This window comes from Odocoileus virginianus, chromosome 22 (genome assembly GCF_023699985.2).
Source record: "Odocoileus virginianus isolate 20LAN1187 ecotype Illinois chromosome 22, Ovbor_1.2, whole genome shotgun sequence".
In the NCBI taxonomy this organism is placed as follows: domain Eukaryota; kingdom Metazoa; phylum Chordata; class Mammalia; order Artiodactyla; family Cervidae; genus Odocoileus; species Odocoileus virginianus.
Window position 1 is genome coordinate 4228465 of NC_069695.1, and position 20370 is coordinate 4248834.

The window sequence follows — 20370 nt, forward strand, 5'->3', positions numbered from 1 at the left end:
GGTGTTTGCTATGACCAGTGCGTTCTCTTGGCAAAACTCTACTAGCCTCTATTAGCCTTTGCAGAAGCCGCCGGCTGTGACAGCCGTGCAGAAGCATGGCCCTGAGGAGCCCCCTCTCACCCAAGGTCAGGGGTAGTGACCGAGAGTGCCGGGCTGCGACAGCGCAGAAGCGGCGGCCGAGAAGAGCTCCCCATGCCCGAGGTCAGGGGTGGTGGCCAAGAAGAGCTACCACACGCCGAGGTCAGAGGCAGGGCCGAGAGGAACTACCCCGCCCTGGAGGTCAGGGGCCCCACCCGAGAGGAGCTATCCCACTGCCAAGAAGCTGCAGCTGCGCAGGCGCAGGAGGGCCGAGAGGAGCTGCTCCACACTCAAGGTCAGGAGGGGCGGCCGCGAGAAGATACCCCTCCTGCAAGGTAAGGAGCAGCGGCCGCGCTTTGCTGGAGCAGCCGTGAAGAGATACCCCACGTCCAAGGTAAGAGAAACCCAAGTAAGACAGTAGGTGTTGCGAGAGGGCATCAGAGGGCAGACAGACTGAAACCACAATCGCAGGAAACTAGCCAATCTGATCACAGGACCACAGCCTTGTCTAACTCAATGAATCTAAGGCATGCCGCATGGGGCCACCCAAGATGGACGGGTCACGGTGAAGAGGTCTGACAGAATGTGGTCCACTGGAGAAGGGAATGGCAAACCACTTCAATATTCTTGCCTTGAGAACCCCGTGAATAGTATGAAAAGCCAAAATGATAGGATACTGAAAGAGGAACTCCCCAGGTCGGTAGGTGCCCAGTATACTACTGGAGATCAGTGGAGAAATAACTCCAGAAAGAATGAAGGGATGGAGCCAAAGCAAAAACAATCCCCAGTTGTGGATGGGACTGGTGATAGAAGCAAGGTCTGATGCTGTAAAGAGCAATATTGCATAGGAACCTGGAATGTTAGGTCCATGAATCAAGGCAAATTGGAAGTGGTCAAACAAGAGATGGCAAGAGTGAATGTCGACATTCTAGGAATCAGCGAACTAAAATGGAATGGAATGGGGGAATTTAACTCAGATGACCATTATATCTGCTACTGTGGGCAGGAATCCCTTAGAAGAAATGGAGTAGCCACCACAGTCAAATTATCCCATAAAGTCTTACTATATCATCTTCATTTAATCTGTGACAAAACAGGCAGAAAAGGGTCAAGTGTCCAAGCTCACACACTTAATCAAACAGTATAGTCACCACTGGCAAACCTCTGGTAGAGTTATACCAGATATAACAATGACAATCCTTTTCAAATTCTGTTTTTATCATCCGTCTTATATAATCATATATTGTCTGTTCTGACATGTACAACGAGTATCTCATCAACAATAACTGGTACTGACAAAAGGCCACTTAAAAGGAAAGCACCTAAAGCCCAGGACAAACTTTCACAGTAAAAAAGCTTTTTTCAAAGTTTCATTGAGACTTTATCATTAAAAACAAAAAAAGTGAAGCTGATCTATTTATCTATTTTTATCTTATACACAATATAACAGGTTAAATATTTTAATTCTGATAATTCTTCTTTAGGAGAATAAGGAATGGATTAAATGATGAGTTGAGAATGAAGGATACTTTTCCTAGTAAGCAAAAAATTATCATAGCCCACTATAACTTTTCCTCAGTGCACTTCTGACCTAGCAGCATGATTGCATGTTTTTGCTTTTTTTTTTTAATATTCATTTATTTATTTGGTTGTGTCGGGTGTCAGCCACACAGTAAGGCTCATGGCTTAGTTGCCCCACAACATGTGTAATCTTCCTGGACCAGGGACCGAAGCAGCATTCCCTGCGTGACAAGGTGGAGTTCTTACAATGGGGCCACCAGGGAAGTCTGATTGCAAAGACTTTACAGAAACTATTTCAGAATTTCAACAATTTTTCCCAAGACCTTTCCTAATCCATTGATATTATACTGTTTTGAAAGAATCTTCAGTCAAAATCCTTGCTAATTTTCTCTTTTCCCATAGGACACTGGTCTAAATCTACCAGATAATTCTTAAGCATTCACAACTCCAACTTCTACTTAGAAAGGATCTGCCTCGTATTTGCACTTGCATACTATCAGATCAATATCTAACAAGTTGGTATCCACAATTATTATAATGAAATGGGCAGAGACAGATGCTAGTGTTAAATAGGGTAGAATTTTCAATTAAGGATTAACTTTATAAGGGGTCAGTCCGTTGGTGAATATTTCTATATTTACATAATTTTTCACTTTAAAAAAGAACAAACTCCAAACTATAAGGATTCAGAAAATGAGCAGAATTTGAGGATCCCTGTTTTCACCTGAAGGTCAATGATTCACCTTTGTTGAGGCAGTAGCAAGCAGAATTGTGAGTCTTGATACTTCTCTACACAGGCATGAAAAGCTCTGTAGAAAAGCGTGAGCTCTTACGTGATATGACGTGGTCCATGCACTGAGGTAAGTAAGGAGCCCAGGCATCAATGGCCTCCTTCCGTCCTGCCTGCTCAATTCTTCTCAGCTCGGCGAGAAGCAGGGCCTGCGCAGCTTCTCGGACCTAGAGCCACACACCCAAGTGCAAAACAGGAAGCAGACCAGTGGGTGAGGTGTTTTTTTCAACATCAGCAAGTTCATAACGGAAGAAAGCTAGAATGTATACAAACCACGTTTATTTACATGGGAAACACTACACTGAAGTGTGTCGTAGTGCTAATAAAGTAGAATAAATTGGATACAAGCAAATCAAAAATATTTCAATTAATTATCTCACTTAAATAAGCTTTAACACAGGATATGTGTATAGATAAGGCTGAGTCCTTTTGCTGTACACGAAACTATCACAACATTGTTAACTGGCTATATCTCATCAAAAATTAAAAAGTTCAAAAGAAAATACCTTAACATTAATAGAACAATGTTTGAACATTTAATCAGTTTTGGACTTAAAACTCCATTTTCTGAAGCTTGCACAAAATTATTCTTGTACTTTAATTTGGCATTTTCAATTTTTTAAATCTCCATATAAATATTATTGTTTAAAAAAATCAGAAGTATTGTTTTCTCCTTTAGCCTGAAGAAATGTAACCTTGTCTAGTGGATTTCTTTCTATTATAATGCTAAGTAGGTATTATTTACATAAACAAACATGTTTGTTTCACACAACTGTCTAATGGATTTTTCTATTATAATGCTAAATAGGTATTGTTTACACAAACAAACATGTATGTTTCACACAATTCACATATACCTAAGACAGGCTTAAACAATATGCTTTCAACAAGCAAGGAAATAAATTCCTGTGAAATGACATTAGCTCTGTAAAAGGAAACTATTTTTCAAAGTTGTATTATCTCAATCTTTCTCTCAATGTGGCACACATTTACTTCACAGCTTGACTTTATTTTGGCCAAAGTGTCACAGGCATTGGTTCAGTGACACGAGGCAACTGTCAGGTTATGTAGCAATCAACTTATTAACTATTCATAACTGAAAAGATAGCTCAGAAGGGTCTGTTAAGAAATAAAATAAAAATTGTTTTTCATTATAACTAACTTCAGAACTGAATTCAAACATCACTTAAATGCAAGACTGAAAATTTCAGTATGCTGCAATGCCACTTGGAGGTGAGGGAAAGGAGATCAGGAAAGAGACAAAATGTCACTAAATTTGGTAAATTAAAAATCCTGACTGACATAAACTGCTACAGCTATATTCAAATGCTATAAGAAGCAAAATCCCCATGAAACATTTCCAAGTCCCTGGTGATATTATATTCCAAGCGATATCTAATACCGCATAAGTCTATTAACACAAAATAACAGCTACCATTTACTGAGTCCTACCCATGTGTCAGGCTCTGTCCTTACTATTCTACTTGCATTATCTTATTTGATCCTGACAGCAATCCCGTGAGGAATAGATTATTATCCCTACTTTACAAATGAGCTTCAAATAGGTTAAGTAAATCGCCCAGGGTCATAAAGTTAATAATTGGCAGAACTGATATTTAAACCCAGGTCTCTTCTAATTCCAGAGACCTTCCCCTTCTCTTATAACACAGGACCTTCCACTGGACTGTGGTTATTCACTTAGAATTTGACGGATGTGATACTATTAATACCTGAAACTGCGATTTGTGGAGAGGTGGATTATATGTAGTATGTCTGTGTGCATATGTGTGTATGATCTGTATAGAAATCAATACTTAAAAAATTGTTCCATAAGCATATAAAAGTTTTATCAAATATTCACTGGATTAAAAAAAGGAAACAAATATGCAAGCTGAAACATTACTTTTTAGAATCACTGGATCCATATTTTCTATCACATAACAAACAGGTGATAAGAAGTTAGATAAACATAACATTTTTGCTCCAAATTTATACTTGCCCAGTGCCTTTTTAATGTTTTCATTTTCTATCCATAACACCGCAACATTACCTCCAAGCATCGATCTTGCCATCTCCGAGCCAGCATCTCTAGAAGCGGGGGCCTAAACTTGTCCAATCCCAGCAAGTCTGGCAGCATAACACAATGCATGGCGGCCAACTGACTCCATCCTGTTAAAATGTAATCAATTACAAACACTTTCATATTTCCTAATTCAAATATTTTTCTATATGCAAGTATACCAAACCTAAACCAAAAAGGGCAGATCTGCTCAATTATGTTATGATTTCAATTTATTATTAGTTTGTGCAAAGACATAACAAATGCATCTCACCTTTAAACATATATCATCTCTAATTTCGGCTCTAAGAACTCTCAAAGTTTTAAAACAAAAATAAATTTCCACAATAAGTATATACAAATTCCACAAGAAAAACATGTTTGTAAACAGCCCCTTTAAAATAAGACATTATGTTCAGGTTTAGAGCTGAGCTAGAGCTCTAGATCTGAACCTATGGACAGTTAAAGGGCATTCACACAGATAGCCACAGATAGGTTCATGTCACTTAAGGCCTGGCCATCTGGTGCGACCATCATATCAGGCAACAGAGATCTCTTCTCTTCTCTGTTAGAAGGTCTTTAATTAAGGTACTTATTGATCCCTTTTCTTACGAAATGAATCAGAAGTTTAGCCACAGTGGTAACTGAAATAAGTAACACCAATTTTGAGAGGAAGAAATGAATTCCTATATCCTCCAAGATAAATACTTAATCTAAAATTTATAATATTTTAAGTATCATCAACTCTAACCTATGGGAATAAAAGTCATTTTTTCTAAAATTCTATTCTATAATATGGAAATTGATGATATTAATATAAACACAAGAAACAATGGAAACCACTACAGTATTTAAGAGTATTAGTAGCCAGACATTCTCAAATCATTTCCACCCTATTTTAAAGGTGCCCACATTACAAGGAGAGTTACCTGTAAATACAAAATTTTAGCAAATCAGCATTTTGAAATAATCTAAGCTATAGTATTCTTAAACTGCAACAACAAAAACCATAAAATTCAAAATGATTATTGGGATTGCTAAAAAGAGGGTAAAAAACGTAAGAAAGAGAGAGACGGGGTTGGGGTGGTGGTGGCAAGGAACCTATGCAAACATTAATCCTTTCAGTAAGGAAATTCTCAACAACTGAAAATATACAATTGTATTAATTAAGGTGATAAACACATACATTTTAGATTATAATTTATTTTCAACAGAGGAATATATATACACACATATGCATACACATGTATATATATAAACAAATTACTACCTAAACTTCTAAGTTTTAATATCTCATAAAGGTATGAAGTATATTTATGAACTAAACTTTAATATGAAGATGAGTCTCACCATGGTCCAAAGTCAATAGCTTATTTTTGAATTAAGAAGTTTCTACCTTTTATAATAGCTTAACAAATATGACCCTAATTATTGTTGCTAAAATCCAGTCTTAACATACAACCTTAGTACAGGTCTATGATGTGGAAACAAAAAGAATATAAAAGAGTTCTACTTTTAAGTTTCCATGTTTTTTTCCCTAAGAAACGGTACTTAGAACATGGATTCTGTACCTTGTAGATACTACATTCTTTCCATTTGAATAGACTAGTATTATTGCTTTTACTGAAGAGTCAGAATCATCCTGGGTTACATATGAGATTCGGTAAATTTACTCATTTTTATATCATACAAACTGGTGAAGATTGAGCCCAGAATGAAGAGAGAGGATATAACTCAGAGCTCACAAATTCCACCAAGCTTCCAATTAGTATAAATAATCCTAGATGGCTCTTGGGGAATAAATATTTGTGGATTCCATTCACATTTTCAGAGCTCCAAAAATACTTTCTTTCCCCTCTAACCAGGACACATGCTGTGAACAGAGAACAAAGTCTGTCTGGCACTGAGTAATGATTCAAGTCAAATAAAATAATTAGCTCTAACACCAGAAACCACATGGCCAACACCATCATGAAAACCAACCCCCTTTTTCATGCCTAACTTCATATCAAAGATTAGCATCTTTGCACTTCTTTAACAGCATTCTAGATTACAGGAAACACAGCTTCCACCAGCCAGGAATCACATTACCTTTCTGTAACCGACCCTTACTGGCATTAGCAAATCAAGTTAGAAAATGGAAACTTAGGATCTCATATGTAACAAAGCAGATGAGTGTATAAATTCGGTAAAAAGGACATGTCATACCAGAGTAAAGCACAGAATTGGAAGAAAGTTGTTAGAAAGTTGAGGAGAATACCTTCATTTACTAAGAAACAGGTATGTAAAGCAGGAGTGGAAGCAGGGTCAGAGCCAGACTGATCAGCCTCAGACCGAGCGGAAACGACAGGTGCAGCCACTTGCAGAGGAAAACAGAAGAAATAAAGAGGAGAGAATTGAGATACAGCAGTTTCTGGAAAAAAGCTCAGTATTAGTGAAGAATGAAAAACAAAGTGGGCAAAATATAATAAATGTGGAACTGAAAAATGATGTTTTATCAGAAAGGTATGATTATTAAGGATCATGGCAGTAAAATGATATATTTTATTGGATAGCAATCACAGTATAATTCAAACCAAAAGGTATTTATAGTTGAATGATGTGTCACCTAATATAAAAAACAGTTCTAAAATAACTAAGGCTACAGTGAGAAAATGACGACAGACATATTAAGAATTGTCAAAAATGTAATTCAATTTTTAAAATGTATCACAGAATGAAAAGTTTATTTTGGTCTACAGATTGTCAATTATATTTTTTCTAATAATTTATTTTCTAAAGCTATGTCTAAACTATTTTTTAATCTCTCAAACCAACATTCAATGAGATCATTTCAATTTTCTACACTCAATTTATAAAAACTCAATTTAAATGATACCAACTTGTAAACTATAGCAACTTTAAGTTAAATATGCCTAACTCTTCAGAGTTTAAAAAATATGATATGAATGCTTTTTATTCTAAAATGTTATAATCTTTATAGAATAGATGAAACAACCGCTATCCACCCCAGAAAAGTTACGTTACCAGGAAAAGGTTCAGCTTAAATTAACACATGAAAAGCAAAAGGACCGTATGGCACACACATTCTACAACTGGAGGTCAATGTTAAGATTTTGAGGTCACCATTTGACACTTCCTTCCTATGGAGAAATTACCATATGTCATGCACAAGCATCTTCAAATTAATCCCTCTCCTTTCTTCTGTCATTGAGCAGCAATAGGTTTGGGCTCCAGAACAGATTAAACATTGTCTGCTCAATGCTATGTTTGCTTTTCATGCAGTGACGTTCTTTTGTAACTACAGGACAGCTGCATGAAAACAACTTTTCATAATTTCCACACGAATGCATCATAATGTCAGTCAGGCACGTGTGAGGTAAACAGGAGAATCAGAGAAGTATATGAGCAGAAATAAAAAACCGAAAATCCAACTCTGTAAGCCCCAGGAAGTCCCTGTTGCATACATGAAAGTTTTATCTGGGAAATTATTATTTTTTTATTATAATAGATCTTTTTTCTGTTCCTTATGAAATTCCAAGTATCTTATCATTTATGCTTATGAAAGGATTAAAATTACTCTCAACTGTATATTTCACAGGGGTTCCCTGTGGCTCATCTGGTCAAGAATCCACCTGCAATAAAATCTAAGAATTCCATTTTAAGCTTGGAAGGAAATCCCCAATATTTCCATATATTCTATTGAATAGTTTTTCATTTTTAAAAGCAATTACAAATTCAGTAATTATGGACTACAAATTATTCACTTCCCCATGCAAAAAGCTGGTAAGTCTTTGGCGGCAAGGAGTAATTTATAGGTGTTAGCTTTCATGCCACCAAAATTGTTGAGCAAGTTCGTCTGGTGGTTTCCAATAGGTGAGGCTTTTCAATAATTTCACTTTAAATAAAGGAGAAATAATTGTTATCCCTGAAAAGGCTGTATTAACTTCATCTGACTTTATCATTAATTCTCAAAGGACACTGGAATGGGAAGGTGAGAAAATTCAATACAAAGAAACCAAAGTTGAGGACTCAGTGATCATTCCCCTAGCTAGGTCAAATAAGAAGTGGGATCAAACTAGAACGTTTTCCCTAAATCACAAGTCTAAAGGAAACTAGAAATGCTACTGGCAAAACTGCTAGAATATGTCTTAGCAGAATAATGTTCAATGCATATAACTTTACTTTTAATGAGAGAAATAAACAAGTGCTCAGAGTATAATAATTTTGGAGTCTTGTTTAAATGATACTGCATATAGAGAAAGCCATTTACACTTTCCTTTAATAAATTCTGTGGACACTAAAAATTAAAAAAAAAACAACTGTAACAGAAATCAACGAATCAGATTTACTATGCTTTAAAAATCTCTGAATCACCATCAAAAAATACTCTATTCAGACTACCTCGTAATTGAAACTACAGAATCTAGAACTGTTTTCATAATTCATTGAGAATATTGAAATTAAACTCTATTAGGGCTTTTAAAACTGTCCACATATAGAAAAACCAGCAACAGAAATTAGAAGAAATAAATACCACTACCACAATAAAAAGCTCAAGACTTTATGACATATAATAAACCTGAATAAGTTATGTGCAACACTGAATATCAAAAATTTGCACCATAAAACATAAGCAAGCAATTAATTTCCTGGAAAAGCTGCCATGTCAGTTTGCTTCTCTTATTAAGGATCAGTAAAATAGAAGAGAAAAAATCACAGCACAGCGTCAAAACGGCGACAGAACTGACACAAGTTCTCTTTTTTTACCTGGGAAAGTTAAGTAATGTTGCAGCTAAGAGCCTCTTCACAAACGCTTACTCTCACATGAGAAGACAGATGAAGATAAACGTGTGACAACATGGATGGGCACATATACACTGGGCTTGCCCTTTAAATGGCGTGTACAGAAGTACTCCCTATGACAATAGCCACGGTTTCTGTTTCTGAACAGGTCCACTTTAGTCTTTGTTTGAAATCTAAATCTAAGCTCCATTTTTCCCAACTGCCATTGTGATATTAAAAATCTATACAGGAAAGAAAGAGAACCTACTTTTGGCAGCAAGTGCTCTCTACATATTGCTCTAAACCTCATTATCCTCCCAACTGCTGCTGCTGCTAAGTCACTTCTGTCGTGTCCGACTCTGTGCGACCCCACAGACGGCAGCCCACCAGGCTCCTCTGTCCCTGGGATTTTCCAGGCAAGAGCACTGGAGTGGGTCGCCACTGCCTTCTCCGATCCTCCCAGCAGATGAACATAAATAGCCCTCTCAATACACGTTTCAGAAGGGAAAATGAAAACCTAGAAGGTGCAGAAAACCAAAGGCAATACTAAAAAAGAAAGTTTTCAAAGCTACACACTAAAAATACAAATAACATTATTTAACAGTAAGTCACTTTATCTGAAGCAGTGCTGCCTGAGAAGCATGAAGCTGTGAGAGGGAACGAAGAAAACACTGCTGTTGTTGCTTAGTCACTAAGTCGTGTCCAGATCTCTCGCGACCCCACGGACTGGAGCCCACCAGGCTCCTCCGTCCACGGGATTTCCCAGGCCCGACTACTGGAGTGGGTTGCCATTTCCTCCTCCAGGGGACCTTCCTGGCCCGGGGACTGAGCCCACATTTACCACTGAGCCACGTGGGAAGCCAGGAGAAAACCTGGAAAGTCAGAAATGAGGAAACAGAGTCGACCATGCACTTAACACACAGCCCTTCCACCTGGGCATGCCGTCTAACACAGAGGTCTCAGAGCGACACCTGCCTGCTTACAAACTTCTGTTACGTCTACACTTTTCTCTTCTGTAGACAGTTCTCGTCATCTTCTAAATCAACATGAAGCATTAGGATAAATCACTAATCAAACATCATAAGGAAAAAAAGGATATCCTTAAAACACTGTACTAGAGCGCAAATAGCCGAAGGCACCAAGGGAACACAAAGCTGCAGGCAGCAGAAAGGAGAAGGACCCAGCTAATGGGGATGAGTAACCAACCCAAGACGGGGCTCAGACAGACACGCGTCAAGGCAAAATACAAAAGTGTTGGTAATGTTTGAAACATACAGCGACACTGCTTAGCCTCTAGATCACCACTGGATTACATCAGAATGGGAGTAAGTTCACGTGGAGGGGTACTTTTACGTTGGCCTACAACTTCAACCAGAGTCAAAAACAAAACAAAACAACCTTCTGTAAAAGGTCTCCTTCATTACTAACATCCAAAATAAATAAATGAGCAAGACAGAAACCAAGCAGAGAGCGTTCATTATAGTGAAAGATAAAATTATAACATAAACACTAACTTGAATTAGACATATGAAGGCTATTAAAATTTTCTTTCATTTGGTTAACATAATCAATGCCTACCCCATGCCAGGTACTGAGCTAAGCTTATAAAAACTTATAAAGATTAGGCCAAGATGTTGCTCTCAGAGAAGTTTGAGTCTGGAGCAAAAGCAAATAAGCAGTCAACTAAAACCATGAACTGCACTCCTCTGATCTCTTCCACCACATGTAAACTCCTTGAAGGTGGGGATCCTGTGTCAGCCCGTATAGCCTCAGGTCCCAGTGATTGACACATTGACTCTAGAAGCATAAGGAGTAGGTATCTACAGATTCATTCATTCAACAAATATTCACTGAACTCTTTCTATGTACCAGCCACTGTGTGAAACACTTGTGATAGATAAATCAGTGAACAAAAAAGAAAAAGATGTCCCTGAACTCTGAGCTTCCAAAGCAGACCCAAGTTAAGAGCTTCTGCAATTACACTGTAGTTGTAACATTTTTTTTTAAAGGTACATATGTTTAAACACCAAGTTTTAAGGGTTTCACAGGTCAGTTCATTAGCCTAGTACATAATATTTACTCCAAGGTTTTTGCTGTAGATCCTGGAAAAGGATGGTGAGTAACTATTGCTTATAACTAAACAACAACTACCTGTTCTAAGTTTAGAAAACCTAAATTGAATACACTTCTGAAAAATAAAATTGCAAACAATGTACCATAACTTTAAATCTGTTTTTCGTTTTTGGTTTTTTTCGTTTTTTAGTTTATTTGGCTGCATCAGGTCTTAGTTGCAGCATGCGGGCTTATCTGGAATCTTTCTGGACCAGGGATCAACCCCACCTTGGGATCAACCCCACCAGAGATTAACCCCAGGTTGATCCCTGAATTGCAAGGTAGATTCTTTTACCACTGAGCAACCAGGGAAGTCTGAGCGTAACTTTAAATCTTTAAGCTGCCTAGACTTCCCTCTACACCTACCCCTGAGTAGAGATATAACTACCAACATAAAGGAAGGGTCACAATCAAGATAAGCACTAGAGACACAGACCAGAGACTTTTGTCATGAGATTACTGAGCTGATAAAGAGAGGTACAACGTGTCAGAACACAGAAAAGCCCAAAGCCACGGGCAGATTCAGGAAGGTGAACAAAAGTTTAGTTGTTTGACATCGCTGATCCCTTTCTCAAGTGAGATGTTTTATAAACTGCAAAATCAAGTATCTAATAAATACTATATCAAAAAGTACATGACTGTCAGTAAATGTTAATTATTGGAAAACACTGAATTAACAAGCAAACTGCCAGACAAAATAAACTTTTGGGGAAGAAATTATTTGTCTATGACATACCCTGATAATGTTTAAGAGAATTTAGGTTAGCAAAACTCTGCATCATCTTTATTCTCAGACCCAAATTCCCAGCTAAAGTCCTTATTCCATAAAGATTATTTTGGAGCTGAACAGGTATTAAGCAACATAAAGTAACAGTTTATCAAAAAGAAGCATATTCCTGTTTGCAATCCAACTTGAAAATAGAATGTGAGTCAGTGCGGCTACAGGAGGAGTCAGGGGAAGAAAAACATAAGGAAAGAGGAAAAATGTTTAAAGAAAGCCACAGTAAAAGGAGTCAGAGCAGAGCGATGCGACTCTATAAAACTCTGGAGAGCAGTCACAGAGTCGGAGCCCTTCATCTCTACCACCACTTCGTAATCTATATTGATTATTTATGTTTGTGGGTCATCTTCCAGGGGGACATAAACTATTCAAGACAATATACACCAGACTAATCTCTCTATACACCAAATAAGAGTGGTTTGGGGGAAAAAAGTGCCTAACAAATACATACTAAAAAAATATTACATTTCAATATTCAAATAAAAAGTGAGTTTTATAATGCCATCCTAAAGTATTTTGCAATATAACTCTCAGTACAGATTGTTAACCTCCATTTACCTTATTAGACAACCATCTGTGCTATTCCAAATGGAAATTTCTAAATCAATCATCTTAAGTAAATGCTGTAAAGAAGACAATTTTTAGTATCTTCTTCACAAAACTTAAGTTCTTCTCTCAAAACTCAAGACTTTTCTTAGAGGAGCAACATGAAAGCATTCCAACTTTAAAACCCTCAGACTATCCAGATGAGTAAATTCAATACCACAATGTGGAGAAGTATATAAAATGATCATTAATCAAAGGAATTAACAATTTGAAAGGCTTATGCACCTGATAACAAGAGCTTCAAAATATATCAAGCAAAACCTGATAGAAATGCAAGGAGGAATAAACAAATCCACAACTGCCACAGACTTCAATACCTTATCTGAAGAATAGAGTCAAGTAGACAGAAAAGTCAGCTAATGTATGCTCAACTTGAACACTCTCAAACAACATGAACTGACATTTTTATGAAACACTCCACCCAGCAGAGCAGAACACACAGTATTCTGAAGTGCACGCAGCACACTGACCAAGAGAGACCACAATTAGGGCCATAAAACAAGCCTTAATAGTCAAAGAATTCAAACCATACAAGTAAGTTATCTGACCATAAATTAGAAATCAAGAGCAGGAAGATCTTTGGAAAGTTCCCAAATGTTCATAAATTTAACAATAAATTAACCACGGGTAAAAGTAAAAAAAAAAAAAGAGAAAAGTTAAAAGGAAAACATACCAAAATGTGTGCGACACATCTAAAGTTGTACTTAGGGGTAAATTAGTAGAGCCGACTGCCTATATTAGAAAAGAAGAAAAGTTTTGTATCAATAACTTCAGGCTCTACTTAAACTAAAAATTACAAGCAAATTTAAAGCAAAAGAAATGAAATAATAATAGCAAGCAAAGCAAAAACAAATGAAATAAAAAACAGAAAAACAATAAAAATTGAAAAACCAAAAGCTGATTAAGAACTATAAAACTGCTAAGTTACTAGACAGACTAAACAGGGAGAAAAAGAGAAAAAACACAAATTATGAATAATAGAGGATGCCATTTCAAATCCTACAGATATGACATTGAAAGGAATATAACAGAATGTTAAATAACTTTTGGCCAATAAATTTGACACAAACTTCCTACAGTTAGAACCAAAGAACAACGGATGGTTCAAAACTAGGAAAGGAGTATGTCAAGGCTGTATATTGTCACCCTGCTTATTTAATTTATATGCAGAGTACATCATGCAAGACGCCAGGCTGGATGACTCATAAGCTGGAATCAAGATTGACAGGAAAAATATCAACAATCTCAGATATGCGGATGATACCACTCTAATGGCAGAAAGTAAAGAGGAACTAAAGAGCCTCTTGATGAAAGTTGAAAGAGGAGGGTGAAAAAGCTGGCTTAAAACTCAACATTCAAAAAACTAAGATTGTGGCATCTGGTCCCATCACTTGATGGCAAATAGATGAGGAAAAGTGGAAATAGTGGCAGATTATTGTTTGGGCTCCAAAATCACCGTGGACAGTGATTGCAGCCATGAAATTAAAAGACACTTACTCCTTGGAAGAAAAGCTATGACAAACCTAGAAGGCTACTAAAAAGTAGAGACATCACTTTGCTGCCAAGTCCACATAGTCAAAGCTATGGTTTTTCCACTAGGCATGTACGGATGTGAGAGTTGTACCATAAAGAAGGCTAAGTGCTGAAGAACTGATGCTTTCAAATTGTGGTACTGGAGAAGACTCTTGAGATAGCAAGGAGTTGAAACCAGTCAATCCTAAAGCAAATCAATCTTGAATATTCACTGGAAGGAGTGCTGCTGAAACTGAAGCTCCAATACTTTGACCACCTGATATCTAGAGCCAACTCACTGGACATGAATCTGAGTAAGCTCCAGGAGATGATGAAGGACAAGGAAGCCTGGTGTGCTCCAGTTCATGGGGTAGCAAAGAGTCGGACACGACTTAGTGATTGAACAACAACAACAATGATCAAAGTTCACCCAAGATGAATTTAAAAAAAAATCCTAAATAGCTCTAAGCATTTAAATTTGTAGTTAAGAATCTTTCCATGAAGAAAAGTCCCTGCCTACATAGTTTCACTGGTAAAATAAATCAAAGAAGTTAAAAAAAAAAAATCAATTTTATACATGCCCATCCCCCACCAAACAAAAGTATCAAAGCAAAGAGGGTAATATCCTATGTCATTCTGTGAGATCAGCACTATCCTGTTACCAAAACTGAAGAAATGATTATTGAAATGAAAACTCTAGACCCCAAATCCCTCATGACCATTACCATAAAAACTCTTAACAAAATTTTAGCAAATTATATCTGATAATCTATAAAAAGCATAAATCATCACGACCAAGTGTGACCTTCCCCAGGATTGCAAGGTTTTTTAAAAACTCAGAAGTCAATGTTCTTGTACTTAGTAAGAAAATAAAAGAGAAAATTCATTTGATAATTTCAACAAATGCAGAAAAATCATGTGACAAAATCTAACATTCATTCATAATTTTAAAGTCTCTGCAAACTAGGAATGGGAGGGAACTATTCAGCTCAACTAAGAAAAACTTACAGCTAACATCATACCTAATAGTAAAAGGCTGAATGTTTTATCCCTAAGATTGGGAATAAAGCCAGGATGTCAGTTCTGCTTCAACATCTTTATGCTAACCCATGCAATAAAGTAAGAAAAATAAAATGCAAACCAATTAAAAACAAATAAAATTGTCTTTATTACAGATGACATGATTTTTGGCATACATTCTAAAGGAATAAGGGCTGAAAAATCATGAAATAATCATCAATTTTTAAAAAGTTTTTACAGTTAATAATAACCAGGGCATCCCTGGTGACTCAGTGGTGAAGAATCTGCCTGCGATGCAATGGACTCTGGTTCAATCCCTGGTCCAGGAGGATCCCACATGCCATGGAGCAACTAAGCCTGCACACCACAACTACTGAGCCTGTGCTCTAGAGCCTGGGAGCCGAAACTACTCAGCCCACATTCCACAACTGCTGATGCCCGTACGCCTACAGCTCACGCTCCACAACAAGAGAAGCCACTGCAATGAGAAGCCCATGGACCGCAACTTCAGGGCAGCCCCCTCATCACGCCACCAGCAGAGAAAAGTCTTCATGCCGCAGTGAAGATCAACACATCCAAAAATAAGTAAATTAATAATAATAATAATAATAATAATAAAGAACCCAACATACACTGATGATAAATACTTAGCAAAGGAATAGTAGAGCTAATTTCTTAAGCTATCTATAAAAGCATATAGGAAGTATCATAATTATGAAAGCTTAAAAGTTCTCCCTTTGATACTGGGAATAAAGAAGTCGTTCCATATGATTTTCCATGTGATCAAAAGAACCTACAGAAATGTACTACCTTAATAGGTTGAATTTTGCAAGATGCTTTGATACATGGTCAATATACAAAAATCAACTGCATTTCTATATCAGCAGGACAGAAAATGAAGAAATTTATTATCAGTTACAAGAATATTTTTAAAATCTAATACCTAGGGATAAATCTAACAAAAGAAATATAAGACCTCTATACAGAAAACTATATTCAAGAGTTATAATAGCTAAATAAAACCTAAATAAATGTAGAGATGTATCGAGTTGATGGATTAAAGGAATGAATCCCATTAAGATAAGAATTCTCCTATAAAGTGATCTAGAAAGTCAATAAAACTGAAGTTAAAATAGGTCTTTGTGACAACAATAAAAAGGTTCTAATGTTTATACTGACATTCAAAGGGACAAGAACATCCAAGATATTCTTTAAGAACAGGAAGGAAGACGACCTATCAAATATCGTCTTACTACAGAGCCACTGTAATTAAGGCACAAAGATACACAAACATATCAATGTGCTCAAACAGCTCAGAAACAAACCACATATATAAGCACACTTTATTTATGACAAAGATGAGGGAAAGCAGTGGGAAAAGAATCATGTCTTTAATAAAGCATGCTGTACAAGTTTGGGATCATAATGGAAGTAAAATCGAAATAGGACCCCTTGCTTCATATAATACACAAAATTAAAGTCTAGGCAGATTGTAGATCTAAACGAGAATGGTAAAGTAAGAAAGTTTCTAAAAGAAAACAGAGAAGAATATCCTCATATGAGAGTAGGAATATCAGGGCAATTTCTTAAAATACACAAAAACAGTAACCAGGAATGAAAAATAGTGATATATTAGATATACTAGCCATACCAAAATGGCTAAGTGAAAAACATGGAATATATTAAGCACTGGCTAGGACATCTCACCAACCAATGAGGGGTCTCATTTCATTGATTCATACCCGACCTGACACAATATTTTCCATCTTTTCCCCCTCAGCTAGTTTGATGGATGTATATTTGTCTTTCAAAGGAAAAGATGTTAGCATAATCTACAATTAAAGCTGAAGATAAATATATGCAGAAATTCCACTTCTAGTTACATATGCAACAGAAAAACTTACTAAGGTTCAAATACAGGAATGTTCATAGCAGAATTATTTATCAAAACAAAACACTGGATATGATCCAAATGTCTACTGACCAAAAAAATGGATCAGAGTTGTGTTCATTTCATTCATCAGTATACTATCCAGCAATAAAACAACGAAAATAAACAAAGTACAGTCACATGCAACAACACTGATAAATCTCACAAAAGTAGCCAAACACAAAAGAATACATACTCCATGATGACTGAATTCATATAAAATTCAAAACACAGGCAAAACTAAACCTGGTGTTTAGGGATTTGAACTTAGGTTGTATAACCATAATGGAATGCAAGCAAGTAATTCTGCTGCAAATCAAGACAGTAGCTACCTCTGGAAGAGGAAGGTATACTGACTGGGAGGAGCGTGGCGGTGGCCTCGGGAGCGCTGGCAACGTTGCTTCTTGTCCAAGGATGTCGTTACAAGGGTGCCTGGTTTGTAAAACTCACTGAGCTGCATATTTACGTCTTGGGCACTTTTCTGTGTGCATTTTGCCCACACACAAGTATAGAAAGTTGCCTAATTAAAACTCGTATGTAACAATATAAACTATCATAAAATGATTACAAAGGTTTGATGAGAGGAAAGCGAAATAAGAGGGGTGACCACGTGGGGCTGGAAATAATGGGTTGCAGTAGCAAAGAGAGTTGAGAGTTGAGGGAGTTCCATGATGAGAAGCCAACACGTGGTGCCCAAAACTAAAACCCAAACACACCATTTCAGGTCATTAAAGCAAGTGCAAACAATCGGCTAAGAGGTAAGAGGCCTTTTTCTAGGAAACAGGAAAATTGCAAATGTGAAGTTGGAGGCCTGTTCATCTAAGTTACAGAACCATCACTGACTCTCTAAAACCTTTAAAAAAAAAATCCTACAAAGTCACCATTACAAGCAGAAACTTCCCGGTCCCATCTGTTGCTCACTTCTTCACTTCTACCATATCCTGTGAGAGAAGGCATTAACCGTTAACCTAAAGGAAATTTCTCTAAGCAGAACTGATTTCTTCCTTCTACCTACCAACTTTGATTAGCTCACTTGTGAGTCTTAAAATGAATATAAAAGAAAATAAAGAAAGAAAAACTCAATCTTTCTTCTAACCCATAATGAAAAATAAAGCTACAGACAAAAGTTAAAGTATATAATGATTAAGTAAAAAAAAAAGGAAGAATTTCCACTGTGGATTATAATGCATGAACTACCAGCAAATGACAGGAGAATAGCTATAGTAGGGAAATATGAACGTAAACATTTCTAAATGTAGTTAAAAAATAGGTGTATAACTTCCAGACTCAAGATACACACAATTAAGGCACGAGCGTTGTCGAGTTAAGGTGGCCCTAATGCATAAAAATTAGGCCAAAGACAGTACAATAAAATCATGTGAAACATGCTCATTCATCAGTTTCTAAATAAATCTGATTTATTCTTAACTGACATCTTAATTATCCATATTTACATCTGGAATATAACAACTTTTCTTTCTTTAACAATCTGAGACAAACAAAATGTTATGATTATATATTAGCTATGCCTCTTCAGTTTCTAGAGCTGAAATGTCATGTCAATTACTTATATTAGATTTAATTTTACCTTGCTTAATCTGTCCTTGCACAATATGACTGGTAGTTGGAGGGGAACCCCTTGCCTTGGAAAGGTCTGGGGTGCTTGGTCTAGGTGGCCTTTAAAAAAGAAGAAGAAAATACATGTATATATACACATTCACAGTTTCATAATTCCAGAGCCATTTAAAATATTAAGCTTCCTAGTTCCAAATGAATTGCAACAGAAACACATACAGAACCTTTTCAATTTGCTGTACCAAAAAGATAGGGTTTTTGTGGGGTTTTTTTGCTTTGTACCTATTATCATTTTCTATTTCAGATTTTAATACAGAAGTTGAATGATTAGCAAATAGCAAGCAAAACTTTTACATCTACAGTTTATGCTTTAAACTAGTTTAAGAAATATTTAATCTACTACCACTGACAGATAAATATGATAATTAGCCCTTCATTTTTCAATATTATTATGCTCATGTTCCAGCCACTCTGTATCATTGGTCCAAATGAATTTATGGAACAATATATTGAGTTCCATAATTACCATATGTAAAACAGTCGGCCAATGGGAATTTGCCGTATGACTCAGGAAACTCAAACCAGGGCTCTGTAACAACCTAGAGGGGTGGGGGGGCGAGGGAGGTGGGAGGAAGGTCCAAGAGGGAGGGACATATGTAAACCTACGGCTGATTCATGCTGATGTTTGGCAGAAACCAACCCAATACTGTAAAGCAATTATCCTTCAATTTAAAATAAATAAATTAAAATACATACAAAAAATATATACAAAATAAATAAATTAAAATATATACAAATTTCAAATAATTCAGCCCTAAAGTCTGAAAAAGGCAATAAGGCCTTAAGGAATCTTGGCCTCCACGGCTGCCTGTTCCCTTTTGAATTCTGGTTCTACCACTTACTACTTGTGTGACCTTGGACAAGTTACTTCTCCATGTCTCTGCTCTATCATCTGTAACAAAAGGATAATAAAAGTACCCACCTTACAGGGTTAAGAGCATTAAGGAAATAATATTTGTAAAGTGCTTACAACAGAGCCAGACACTAGGGAAGTGCCACTTTAGTAGTTGTTAAATTAAAAAAAATCTAAATGTGGTCAACTCTCAATAAAGTATAATAAAACCAGAGTTTAAAAAGTTGTCTTTGTGACTTCTGGAAAATGAGAAATACTAAATCAGGCTAAGTATTCTAGAAACATTAAAAGAATACTCTTCTGCATTTACAAAGTTGTTTTCTCTTTACCCATTGAGAAATTCTGACTACCTCTCATAAAATTTCTGAAGCCAATCACTGAACACTTACCATTCATTACACATGGGTCACAATAAAGAGATGCATTCTAACCAAATATACATCTTGAATTAAATGTCAGTGCCAACTACAGGTAGATATAATCCAAGATTATATTTACTGAAGAGCTAGTCTCTAAGTTATTTGTTAAAGCTGAACTCTGACCTACTCTTCCATTCCAATATTTTTTTAAGATAGCTACTAAGTATGTCTGAGTACAGATAAAACTGTACAATGTGATTATATTTTAAGCCATGCATGTTGTAGTTAAAATTTAAAGGGGAAACACTGAGATGACACAAAAATGCCAA

General features: G+C 36.4%; 1 protein-coding gene across 3 annotated transcripts in view; it reads right to left on the reverse strand.

The window, feature by feature from the left end:
• The window catches only part of WDR7 (WD repeat domain 7), a 341751-nt gene that overhangs the window by 216216 nt on the left and 105165 nt on the right, over positions 1–20370 (reverse strand). For 2 of the 3 annotated variants that reach the window (XM_070452477.1, XM_070452479.1), the window contains exons 16-19: positions 18783–18871; positions 6709–6807; positions 4440–4558; positions 2433–2556 (exon numbers count right to left, since the gene is read on the reverse strand). In XM_070452477.1, the coding sequence (XP_070308578.1) occupies positions 2433–2556; positions 4440–4558; positions 6709–6807; positions 18783–18871 (431 nt within the window). The remainder of the gene's footprint in view (positions 1–2432; positions 2557–4439; positions 4559–6708; positions 6808–18782; positions 18872–20370) is intronic. The other variant, XM_070452478.1, reaches the window with a different exon arrangement.